We start from the raw sequence: 13,094 nt of genomic DNA, 5'->3' as shown, positions 1-13,094 counted from the left end.
AATTAAAAAATAAAATGAAAGCTTTAGGGCTGCCAGTTTTATAATGAGCTGTCTTAGGCCTTTGCTAATGGGGGTATTTCCCATTCTTCCATCTGAAATAGATGGTGATAGCAAAGTGTCACATTTGCAAGAGTTCCATTAAAGTGCCACTGATAATACTGAAATCTTTTAAAAGCAAAAGTGTGAAGTTAAGATGTTCCAATTATTCATAGAAATTCCAAATGAGTAAAGAAATTATAGATGATAATGCATAAGAATAATTATATTGAAGACTGTAATTAGGAAAATTAAGAGGGTCGCTGGTAAAGTACCTAATTTAGGGGCGAGCTTATGGCTTTCTGTAGAAATAGATATAAATAGGTAGCCATCTATACAGGTTCAAGTTTATAAAATATGATTTAAAGATTCATAACATATAAATACTTCATTGCTTTGGCAGGTTATGTTAATTAATCATCCCTTGTGAAATAATGGTGTTGCTCTCAAATTTGTTTTCTTCAATGTAATCAATATGGATGCTTATTAATTTGTTTGAAAATGAACAAGAAATTCTAGGCTATGGATCTCACAGCATACATCTTCCTTGAGGAATTAAGGATTTAAGATGAACCTATAAATAATCACCTGTTTTGTAGAAAGGCATTGAACTTGAGTCAGGAGATCTTGGTTAAAATTTTAGTTTTGCCACTTTGCTGTATGACCTTGGACAGCTCCTTCCTTATCTTCAAACTGGGTATAAGTTATAATTATGAGGATTAAATAAGCTATTGTAATTAGGTAATGTAAGGACTTTGTGAATTCTAACATTCTGTGAAAACATTGACGAGACAGAATCTGTAGGGAAGATCACTTTTAGTATAAGAACAGCTCTAGTTTTTTACAACTATACACGTATTTAGAGGAGATTTTTAAATATGTTTCTCAAAATTGAAATTTTAGTGTATACTTAGACATGATTTTTAAATATACAGTTTGTTAGATTTCGCCTAGGAGAATTTTAAATTAAAAATAGTGTAACCATTTTAAAGTTATTAGAAATGTCAGTTTTGTTTGATTAGGTAGGGTAATTGGGAGGCTTTGAAAAAGTTTCTTTAACTGATCACTTTACTAGTCCTTTGTCTTCCAAATCACAAAAGTTCATCATCATTTATTACTGGCCTTTAATCCATTTAAAGAAAGGGAGGTGATATCAGCATATATGGTGTTTTATGTATTGAAAAATAATTGCTAGCCTCAGGAGGCTTAGTTAACAGATGGACTGTCAGCTGAGTACAAGCAAATGAATTAAGGTAATGAACACAATCTTTAATCAGGATGAAGACAATGGATTTGAAAGCCTGATCTTAGAGTTGATGGTTCCAAAACTAAGAAAGAGAATTAGTGAGAATAATTGAATCATTTAAAATGTGGAATATTAAAAGAAGTAAATCTAACAAATTTAACACTCAACTTTAAAGCTATGTAGCTTTTATAAAATGAGAAGCAGCAATGACCCTGTCATGTAACCATCTGAAGTCTGATGGTTTAAATAAAACTCTTCAGCAAATTTTTAAATAGCCTTTCTGTAAAGTGGTTGAAAATTAGAGTGTACCTGCAATTGCCCAAAGGCATATTGTCTTTGTTACTGCAGGAAAAAATTAATTACCAAGAGAACAAAAGAGTGTAGAAAAGAAAATTGTAGGGGGGGGGTTGTATTAATAGTTTTTGCATTATCCACAATATAAGCATCTCTCTATCTTTACCTCAAACAAGAAATAGCTTTTAAAGTTTGCAATCTACTTAATAGGCATATTAAACTATTTTGTAATGTTACTTGATTTACACCTGCTGAAATCCTCTTTATTAATATGGCCACTCTATAATATGTTTGTCCATTTGTTTTGGATTAATTTTATATTTCCTTTATAATGGCAGAGGTTATTATCATCCACTTCCAAGAATGCATTCTTTTTTTAGAGTAAGAAATTAAATACTAATAAACCAGGAGTTAGAAAAGAATACTCTTGCAAATTCTGCTTATATGTTTATATTCTCTATGGTGTTTTGTCAATCAGTTTTTTTATATGTGAGTTTATAAGGTCATATAACCGTAAAAATTCCAAGATAGACAAAAGCAAATATCACCATTTTATTAATGGCAAAAGAAGTTCAAAGGCATTAAATGACCTGTTTGTGACCATTCATTAAAGTAATGGAAAGAGAACTGGAAACCAGTTCTCTAAATTTCTAACCTAATACTGTTCTCACTAGCACTCTAGTGATGTTTCTGTTAAGGATTCACAGCAAATAGAATTGTAATTCTTCTCCTAAAAATATGAAATCCTGATTATTTTGACTTGAGATTTAAATTAGATACCCTGGTTCAGTCCAATAAGAAGCATCAATATTTCTTCCAGAAAAGGGCAGTCATTCTAGAAACACCCTTTTAGAAGCTCCATATCAAATATTTGCATTTTGGCGAACTACAATATTTGAAGCAATGTTTTTAGAAGACATTCTGCCAACAGAAAACATGCAAAGATAGAATGCCTTAAATTATAAAGAGCCCTGACATTGAAATAAAAATAGATTCTGTGTGCAGCATAGATTCTAAATTATTAGAATTATTAGAATTTTAGACTGTAACTCATTTACCTGTAAAATGGGAATAAGAATATACTTCATAGGGTTCTTAAAATTGATTAAATGAGATGCCTCCCATAGAATCAGAACTTAACAAATGCTACTCTTATTATTAATCTGGTATACTAGACCAGAGTTCAGCAGACTACAGCCCAGCAGGCTCAAACCTGCAGCCTGTTTTTGAATGACTGGTAACAAAAGAATGTTTTTTTATGTTTTTCACATGTTGTTTAAAAAGCAAAAGGAGAAGAATATTCAACAGAGACTAATATGGCCCACAAATCCAAAAATACTTACAATCTAGACCTTTCAGAAGTTTGCTGACACCTATACTAGACTAACAAATTTTGTGAGCATGGCTATGTAATCATTAAAAAAATTATACCAACTTGTTAATATGTATAAAAAATTTCTAATTATTGCCATTATCCTTTAAATCATATTTAAAGTACTTTACAGTGGTAATAGCATTGTACAGATACAAAGGTAAGTATGTGTTAATGTTTATGCCTACAAATGTGAGTAATCACTTTACTGCAACCTTAATTCTTTAAGTTGTATTTTCTCCAAAATGAATCTTTTTTTCCTTCTGACTTATTTTGATCATTTTGTTCGTATCTTTGCCTTTTGTGATTTCTACTTTTTAAAATGAAATTGCCATGATTACATTGCTGTATCATTCATTAGTACTTTGGATAAAGCAGGTGGTTAATGGTCTTAAAAGTAGAATAAAATGCCAAACTTTGGAGAATCCCATTAGAGGTATCTCTATAAATCTGTATTTACTACTTGTGCTATATTTTACTTAGATTTTTGTTTGGTAAGCAATTCAGTCATGTTTCCTTAAGATATTATTTTCTTGCTTTTGTTTTGAAGTTTTAGTCATTCATTGAGAATTTGAAATCCTTATTTTTTATATTCATAGGTAGTTGAACTGAAATTTGCTGGAAAAGATATTCCTGTCACCAGTTCTAACCGAATTGCATATATCCATCTTGTAGCAGACTACAGACTAAACAAACAAATTCGCCAGCATTGTCTGGCTTTCAGACAGGGTCTGGCAAATGTTGTTAATCTTGAATGGCTCCGAATGTTTGATCAGCAAGAAATTCAGGTATAATACTTACTGACATTTGGAGATACAGTTGTTTCCCAAAAATGAAAAAGATTTCTTAAAAACTTACCACAAATTTTATAATTTGAACTTTTTCTTTTCCCAGGTATTAATTTCTGGTGCCCAAGTTCCCATAAGTCTAGAGGATCTAAAATCCTTTACAAACTATTCAGGTATGTTCTCACTACTAATTATTTATTCCTGAAAATGTTGTAGATGACCAAAATTACTTTTTTGTGTGTGGGTTCCTAACTTCACTTAATATGTATTCTATCCCGAGATAAATGGTCAGTTTCTTATTTCTCCAAAATAATTTTTAGCTCAATTTTTTGTATAGGTAATTCATTCACATGGTTCCATATCAGAACATATAATGAGGTACACAGTGAAAATCTTTCCTGTTCTTCATCAGCCCCGTTCCTATCACACCCCTCCACACCATAAGGAACAACTATTCTTTGTTTCTTATGTAACTCTTTAGCATATCTTTATTTATTTACAAGCAAATACAAATTTGATTCTTACTTTCCTCGTTTTTACACACTTCTTGGGTTCTGCATCGCCCATGTTTTTTCCCTCCACGATGTATCTTCTTAAGTCTCTACTTATGGACATTTGCTTGCAACCATTCTTTTAAAATAGTGATAAACAAAAGAAAAAACTGAAAACTTGGATCTGCTGAAAATTAAAACTTTCTGCTCTTCAAAGAAATGAAAAGGCAGAACCACAGATGGCGCAAAATATTTGGAATACATATAGCTGACAAAAGACTTGTACCCAGAATACAATAATAAGGCAAGAAACTGAGTTATAAACATGAGTAAAAATCTTGAACAGACACTTCCAAAAAGAAAAATATACAAATTGCCAGTAAACACATAGAAAGATGTTCAACAGCATTAGTCATTAGAGAAATATAAATTAAACCCATAATGAGATTGATCAAGGTTAGACTTGGCATTTTTGTTATATATGAGGATAAATATATCTCTTGGTTATTTTAATATTTTAAAAATTAATTAGCCTTGTTACATATATTTGGGAAAAAGAAAAAAAAAATTTTAAATCACCCTTATGCCCAGTATTTTATAACAAATAATGTTATTTCAGTCTATTTTCTTTAATGACATTCTAGTATTCTGGTAGTTTCACATGCTGTGTTATATATAATTTATAGTGTTTTTATTTTATTTTATTCTTTATTGAGAATCAGTAATAAAAATATTTCTGAGCTGTTACTTAATCTTTTTGAAATTAATTTTTGAGATTGGATACAATGTGATTTACTTAAACTTCCACTATAATGGGCTTTTTTGTGTTTGTTTTTATCTGTCTATAGAGTCTGTTTTTTTTATTATAGAAACCCAGGAGTTAAATTACTTGTTAAAGGATATAAACATTTTTGGGGTGAAATTAGAATACATTTGCTGGTCTGGTTCAAAGAGAAAAAATTCTTAAGGAAGCAGTGTTAACATTTACAAAGCAGTAAAAAAAAATTTTTACCACAATTGGGAATACATTTTAACCCTTTCAGTCTTTTCTCTCATCTGTAGAAAACTCTACAGAATCTTGAATAACCATGTATGAAAATGATTTTAAATTGTAAACCATTGATGCCTACTTGTATTATGTGCACAGATGTTTTACATTATTTTATGTATCTTTTAGAAAATTTTAAATATATTCTTAAATAAAGCAGGTTACTAAACCATAGGTGTTACATGATTCCAAATCTGTGAAAATAAAGTTGAGTAAAATATAAGGCAAAATGTTAAGCAGTCATGAGATTATAAGTCATTTTTACTTTTTTAAATCGTTTCCCTTTCTTTATTATCTGAATATTATGTGCATAAGTTACTTTTAAAACTAAGAAAACTTGCAAGCCATTTCAGTTTTATAAAATAACTTGTTAATGATTAATGAAATTATAGGTGATCTTTCTTTGTAGTATTATTCTCTTTTTTTCTAAATATTTTTTTCTGGATATTTTGAAATGAACATATATTACTGTTAAAATAATTCTTAATCCAGAAAAACACAACCTGAGGCAAGACTTTCAGCAGTGGCTAAGTAGGAGGTCAACAACTCCTCTCCCCAAAAATCAACTTAAAATATAAACCTGGACAAAATTGGCAAAATAACCATTTGAGCATTCTGGAAATCATCAAAGGTATACAAAAATCTGAGAAGCATATGTTCTTCACAGACTATTGAACTTGGGGTAAGAACAGTATGGTCTTCTAAGGCTGCTTCCACACACTTATACAACAAGCTAGGAAGGTATAGAGGTTCTATCAAGGCAATGCAAGCTATGAGGACAAGAGCTTCTCTGGTTCTGAAGGGCCTCACTCAGTTTGGAGTGCTGGGTGATGCCAACACCCAGCATCATCATAAGTGGAAATGGCTTCTCAGAGGCAAGCAAATAGTGAATGTTGATGGGTCAGTTGTACTTTCCTGGGATTGTGGTTGTGGTTTGGCAAGCGTATTCCTAACTGAGATTACACATATGGGGAAGGACCCAAGACATTCACACACTCCTGGCTGACTCTGCAGCTGCACAAATATGTAGGAGACTCAAAATGGCCCAATAGAAAGAAAACCTAAAGCAGACTAAAAAATAGATTAAAATTTGAATATGCTTTCCTACCCAAACACAGAATAGAAAAGGCTTACTATCTCAAGGTGTTTGAAAATAACCTCTGTCCAAGCAATGATTGACCACTAAGCTACACACACCCAAGAGCAACCCTGGGAAAGCCAGAATTTAAAATAAATAGAAAAATATTAAATAAAAAAAAATTTTAATGCAAAGACATTAGTAGCAACATACCACAAGGAAGACAGATTATCTAAAATATCTACTCTTCAACAAAAATTACAAGACATGTAAAAAAAAAATATATATAGGAAAATGTGACCCATATTCTGGGAAGAATTAATTAATAGAAACTGTCTCTTAAAGTCTCCAGATATTGGATTTAACAGATGAAACATCAAAACAGCTTTGATAAATGTATTCATAGAACTAAAGATAATCACATTTTAAAGAATTAAAGGAAAGTATGAAAATAAGGAATCAACAAATAGAGATTCTCCATAAGGCTATAAAAAATTATATATAAAAAAAGAAAGAAGTGGAAATTCTAGAGTTCACTAGAGGGTCCCACAGCAGAATCTAGATGCCAGAAGAAAGAATCAGTGAACTTAAAGATAGATCAGTATAAATTATCTAGTCAGAAAAACAGAAAAAAAGATTGAAGGAAAATGAACAGTCTTAAAGACCTGGGGCACAACTTCAAGCATGATACATACATGTAAATGATGTCCCAAAAGGAGAGAGAATATTTGAAGCAATAGATTGAAAATTACCAAATTTGATGAAAAATACTATCTAAGAAGCTCAACAAACCCCAACAGGATAAATCCAAAGAGATCCTAGACAAGTCACTAGCTGTTGAAAAATGGAGAAAATAATGAAAGCAACAAAAGAAAAGAAACTTCTCATGAACAGGGCTGACCACTGACTTCTTATCAGAAACAATGAAGGCCAAGTGGCAGTGGTATGGCATATTCAAAGTACTGACAGAAAAAACTTGTCAACTAAGATTTCTATATCTAATGAACCATTTCTTCAGAAATGAAGGTGAAATAAAAACATATCCAGATAAATGACTGAGATAATTTGTTACTAACAGAACTGCCTTACAATAAGTGCCACAGGAAATCCTTCAAGCTGAAAAGAGATAACATCAGACTATAACTCAATACCATAGAAATAGAGACCACCTGAAATGGTAAATATGTGGGTTAATTTGTAAGGCTATGAATATTTTTTTTCCTTTAAAAGACATGACATGATCAGAATTAAGTTCATCTGAATTTGATTGTGATAAGATGCATGTTTTAATCCCTATAGCCACTGTTAAAGAAGCAGCTTTTAAAATACTACAAAAATCTAAAGAAAATTAAAATGGCGCATTAGGAAATATTTATTTTATTTAACAGAAAAGAATACAATCAAGAATCAAAGAAGAACTGAGGACAGAAAAAGCAAAACATTGCAAAATTGTAAACTGAAATTCAGCCATATCAATAATCACACTAAATGTGAATGGTCTAAATATCCCAATCAAAAGAGATTGTCAAACTGGATTAAAAAAAGCAAAATTCAATTATATTCTCTCTGTAAGAGACACAGCTTGGATTCAAAGACACAAATAGAGTCAAAGTAAAAGGATGGAAAAGATATCATGCAGTAGATGCCCTTGATAGAACTACAGTCACTCCTTCAAGACCAGAAATAATATTAGAGACAAAGAGGGACATTATGTAATGCTAAAAGGGTCAGTAATGTCAGGAAGATATAACAATTATGTATGTATGTGCACCAAACAGCAGAGCCTCAAAATAAATGAAGCAAAAACTGAAAATTGAAAGAAAAGAGACAATTCAAAATTGTAGTTGGAGATTTCAGTACCCCGCTCTCAATAACTAATAGAACGAAACAGAAATTTAGTAAGAACATAAGACTTAACAACTTTTGTCAACCAACTTGACTTAATAGACACATATAAACAGTTCACCCAGTGATTGCAGAATACACATTCATATTGAACATTCTCCTGGATGAACCATATCCTAGGCCATAAAATATATCTCAATAAATTTTAAAATAGTCAAATCATACAAATTATATTCTTCAACCACAAGGAATTAAATTAAAAATCAACAACTGAAGGAAATCAGGAAAATGCCTAAATATTTAGAAATTAAACATCACATTTAAAAAAAACAAATGCGTCAAAGAAGAAATGATGGAGGACATATTTTGAATGCATGAAAACAAAAGTACAACATATCAAAATATGTGGGATATATGTATTTTTTTACTTTCAAAAACACTATGAGATGGATTAGATGGCTGAGTGAGAAGCTGCAGGGCTCCGTCCTTCCAAAGAAGCTTTGAACAGCCAGCAAGAATGACAGACACATCTTTCTCAAAGTTCCAGAAAACAGTTAAAGAACTGCAGTAACAGAGCAAGCACCAAATCAAGAAAAAGGCCCTTCCTAACCCCTCACCAGTTAAGTGCAGAGCCAAACCATGCTCTCAGTATAGATCCCTGGTTCCTGTTCTGGAGGGAGCAGAGTAACCCTTTTGCACATACTGGAAACATCTGTGTTCTCAGTGTGTCTGTTGGTGTGTCTGTCGGTGTGCTGTCAGTGTGTCTGTCGATGGCCTAAGGACCTTGCTGTTCCAGAACTCGCCCCACATTTAGACGGCAATTCACAGATGTCTCCTGCAGAATGCTGTGGGAGAGCAATCAAGTGTGCCCTTCAGGCAAGGAATTGCTGGCTGTAGGATATACAGTTCAGTGCCCAGGACAGTGAGAAAACTCCTTCCCAGGGAAGAGACAGTAAATGTGTAAACAGGTGAATTCCTAGAACCATATGTGCATGCCTAGGACAAGACGCATGCACAGAAAGAACCAGGGAGGCCCCTATCCTTTGGCCTGGAGCTACTCTCATCTTAATCCATCTAGACCTCGTTGGAAGTACCTCTAGGATCCATATTTCTACCAACAGTCTCTTCACTGCAATCTAGGCTTTTCAAATCAAGCACCTCATCCGGGAGAATGTTCAGTATGAATGTGTATTCTGCAGTCACTGGGTGAACTGTTTATATGTGTCTTTTAAGTCAAGTTGGTTGATAAAAGTTGTTAAGTTCTTACTAAGTTTCTGTTTCGTTCTATTAGTTATTGAGAGTAGGGTACTGAAATCTCCAACTACAATTTTGAATTGTCTCTTTTCCTTTCAGTTTTCAGTTTTTGCTTCATTTATTTTGAGGCTCTGCCTGTTACTCAATTCCAAAGCCATTCCACGCTTTAAGTATTTGCAGTAGCAGCACTGTACTTCCTAGTGCCAAAACTGTTTCTGTTTCCTGGCTGCCGAAGCAAATACCATGCATTGGGTTGGTAAACAACAGAAACTTATTGGCTCATGATTTTGAGGCTAAGAGAAACCCAAAATCAAGGTGTCATCAGCTCAGTGCTTTCTCCCTGAAGACTATGACATTCTGGGGCTTGCTGCTGATCTTGGCTTTTTTGTCACATGGCAAAGCCCGTGGTGGCCTCTCCTGGCTACTCCTTTTTCTTCTGGGTTCCATTGATGTACAGCTTCTGGCTTCTCCCCTTCGGCGCGAGTGGGCTCTCTCACCCCTCGCCCTCTATCCCTCTCTCCCTTTCTCTGTTTCTCTCTCTCTCTCTCTCTCTGACCTTCCCTATAAAGCCTTCAGTAATAGACTTAAGACCAATACTACTTCACCTGGGCCACGCCTTAACTTAACTTCATCACACCTATAGGAATGGATTAAGTTAATCTGTTTTGGGGGTACATAGCTCTAAACCACCACAGGATTCATTGAGTTTCTTGAATCTGCATATTCCTCTTTCTTTAAATTTGGGGTGTTTTCTGCCATTATTTCTTTGAATATTCCTTCTGCCCCTTTCTCTCTCACTTCTTCTGAAACTTCCTTTATGAATATATGTACACTTGACAGTGTCCCACAGTCTCAGGCTCTAGTCACTTTTTTCCACTCTTTTTTTCTTTCTGCTCCTTAGCCTGAATCATTTCAATTGTCTTACCTTGAAGTTTACTATTTCAGTCTTCTGCCAGTTCCAGTCTGCTGTTGAAACATCTAAGGAATTTTTTTTTTTTTTTTTCAGTAATTGTGGTCTTCAACTACAGGATTTCTGTTTGGCTCCTTTTTAAAGTTTCTTTCTCTTCATTGTGATTCTCATATTGTGCATTCATTGTTTTTCTGATATCCTTTAGTTCTTTCTCTGTGTTCTCCTTTATCTCCTTGAGCATATTGAGGCTGGGTTTTTAAAGTCTTTATCTGATATGTCCAAAGTCTTATCTTTGTTGATGGTTTCTGAAGTTTTATATTTTTCCTTTGGACAGACCATTTCCTGTTTCTTTGTTGTTCTTGTTATCTTTTGTATGTTGTGCATTATAATATTTAAAAGTACTAACTGGAATTTTGATCCCGAGCTGTCTGTTCCTTAAGTTTGTGTCCAGCTAATGATATGACAGAAGTTTTCTTTGCCAGGTGCTAACAAAAACAAACCAACCTACTCAACAAATGCTTTTCCAAGTCTTTACAAATTGACTTTGGGTTGGCTAGTGTTCTCCTTCAGTACTGTAGTCTTCCTATCAAGGAGATTAGCCCAAGGTGAATGTGAAGTGAGGACCTTCTCTTTCTTTTTTGAGCCTGTATCTTGCCCTGGGCTATGCTTGCTTATTGCCTTAGGAATTTCCCCCTTTGAATGCCCATACTATTCCCTGTGAAATTAATTTACTCCCCCTCCTGGGTACTCTGTTATATGACTTAAAGCTTGCCCCAGGTCACTTTGACTTAATTATTTCACTGCTTTAGCTGTCTGAAAGCTGCTTTTGCTTGCAGTGCAAGTCCTGGGAAGGCTAGCCAGAGAAAAGTTTCCTGGTTCAGTCTTTCAGACTGCTACAGGATAGATTGGCACCAGCATACAGGCACCCAACTTGTGCATAGGAGTTATAATGTTCCCTCCAGAACAGGCCAGGGACCCATCAAAGGAACATAGGCTGGCTGTGGAAGAGGATGGAAGAGGTGTTTGCTAGGGTATCCAGGCCTTCTATCATTTTTTACCATTTACCGCAACCCTTAACTGTTTCTGGGGTTCTGAGGAAGATGGCTCTGCCAGTTTTTTTGGTAGTTCTTCAAAGATTCCATGGGGGAAGGCACCTGGAATGTCTTATGCCAAGATGGTTGACCAGAAACTGACTGACTCCTCAATTGATTTTCAACAAGATGTCCAGACAGTTCAGTGGTGCTGTAACAATATCCATGTTGAAAAAAATGCTTAGACACTTACTTCACACGATACACAAAAATTAACTTCAAATGAGTCATATACCTAAGTATAAGAGCTAAAACTATAAAACTTAAGAAAAAATATACTTAAAGTCTTCATGATTGGATAAGGCAAAGAGTTTTCAGTTATGACACTGAAAGTACAATCCATAAGAAAGAAATTAATAAATTGGACTTCATCAAAATAAAAGGCTTTCTGCACATCAAAAGATAGTATTAGGAAAGTTAAAGACATACCACAAATTGGAAGAATATATGTTGAAGTAGTATCTCTGATTAATGGACTTGTGTCCACAATATCTGAAGAACTCTTGCAACTCAATAAGACAAAACGACCCAATTTAAAAATTTCCATGGGGAAAACAATTTAAGCGGTGTTTCACTAGAGAGGATATATGAATGACCAGTAAACCAATAAGCATGTGATATTCAACACCACTAGTCATTAAGGAAATGCAGATTAAATCCAAATGAGATACCGCTACTCACCCACTAGAATGGCTATAATCAAAAAGATAATGCCAAGTGGTAGCGAGGATGTGGAGAAACTGGAATCCTCAAGAATGGCTGGAATGTAAAATGGTGGACTCATTTTGGAAAAGTTTGCAGTTATTTAAAATGTTAAACATTAACTTGCCATATGACTTAGCTATGCCACTCCTAGGATTTGAAAACATAGTATCACACATATATGTGTATGTTCATAGAAGCATTATTCATAATAGCCCAAAACTGGAAACAATCCAAATATCCATCAACTGGTGAATGGATAAACAAAATGTGGTCTATCCAGTCAGTGGGATACTACTCAGCAATTAAAAAAATGAACTATTGGTATATGCTACATGTATGATCCTCAGAAACATTGTGCTAATTGAAAGAAGCCAGATGCAAAGTAGTACATATTTGTAATTTCATTTACTAGAAACATCTTTAAAAGGTAAATTCATAGAGACAGAGCAGATGATGGCTACCTAGGGATTGGAAGCAGGGAACTTTTTGTGAAAATGGATCAAATGTTCTAAAACTGGATAGTGGTAACAATTGCACAACTCTGTAAATTTGCTAAAATCATGTACATATGTTTGTGTGTGTGTATCTCCCTTTCCTGTAGTTAATTTGAATTGCTCTAAATTTGAACTCTTATCTTTATGTAAAGGTAAATAAGATCCCATTGTCCCTACTATCAAGTCATAAGTTGGAAGAAATGAAATCAATCTAACTTTTCCTTTGCCAAGAAACTGTCTTGGGTTGTTTGCATTACCCTATTTGTACTGAAAACTTAAACCTTTAATGATCTTTGCTATTCCAGTAAACAGGTTTAAAATATTATCATATTCATTTTGGTGCCAGTTAATGCACTTAAGATGTTTTATTGGTGTTATTTCAGTAGTATATTAACAATGAGGGGACAATACATAGCAATTATTTTAGTTTTAGAAAGCACTT

At 33.7% G+C, this 13,094-nt stretch overlaps 1 protein-coding gene across 2 annotated transcripts in view; it reads left to right on the top strand.

Annotated features, from left to right (window-relative positions):
- Nucleotides 1-13,094, top strand: part of UBE3C (ubiquitin protein ligase E3C) — a 182,202-nt gene that overhangs the window by 134,634 nt on the left and 34,474 nt on the right. For both annotated transcript variants that reach the window (XM_037835725.1, XM_037835724.1), the window contains 2 exons: nt 3,548-3,736; nt 3,843-3,909. In XM_037835725.1, the coding sequence (XP_037691653.1) occupies nt 3,548-3,736; nt 3,843-3,909 (256 nt within the window). The remainder of the gene's footprint in view (nt 1-3,547; nt 3,737-3,842; nt 3,910-13,094) is intronic.

The sequence above is a fragment of the Choloepus didactylus genome, chromosome 5, assembly GCF_015220235.1.
Source record: "Choloepus didactylus isolate mChoDid1 chromosome 5, mChoDid1.pri, whole genome shotgun sequence".
Classification (NCBI taxonomy): domain Eukaryota; kingdom Metazoa; phylum Chordata; class Mammalia; order Pilosa; family Megalonychidae; genus Choloepus; species Choloepus didactylus.
Note: the sequence above shows the minus strand (reverse complement) of the source record. Positions and strands in the feature narration are given on the sequence as shown.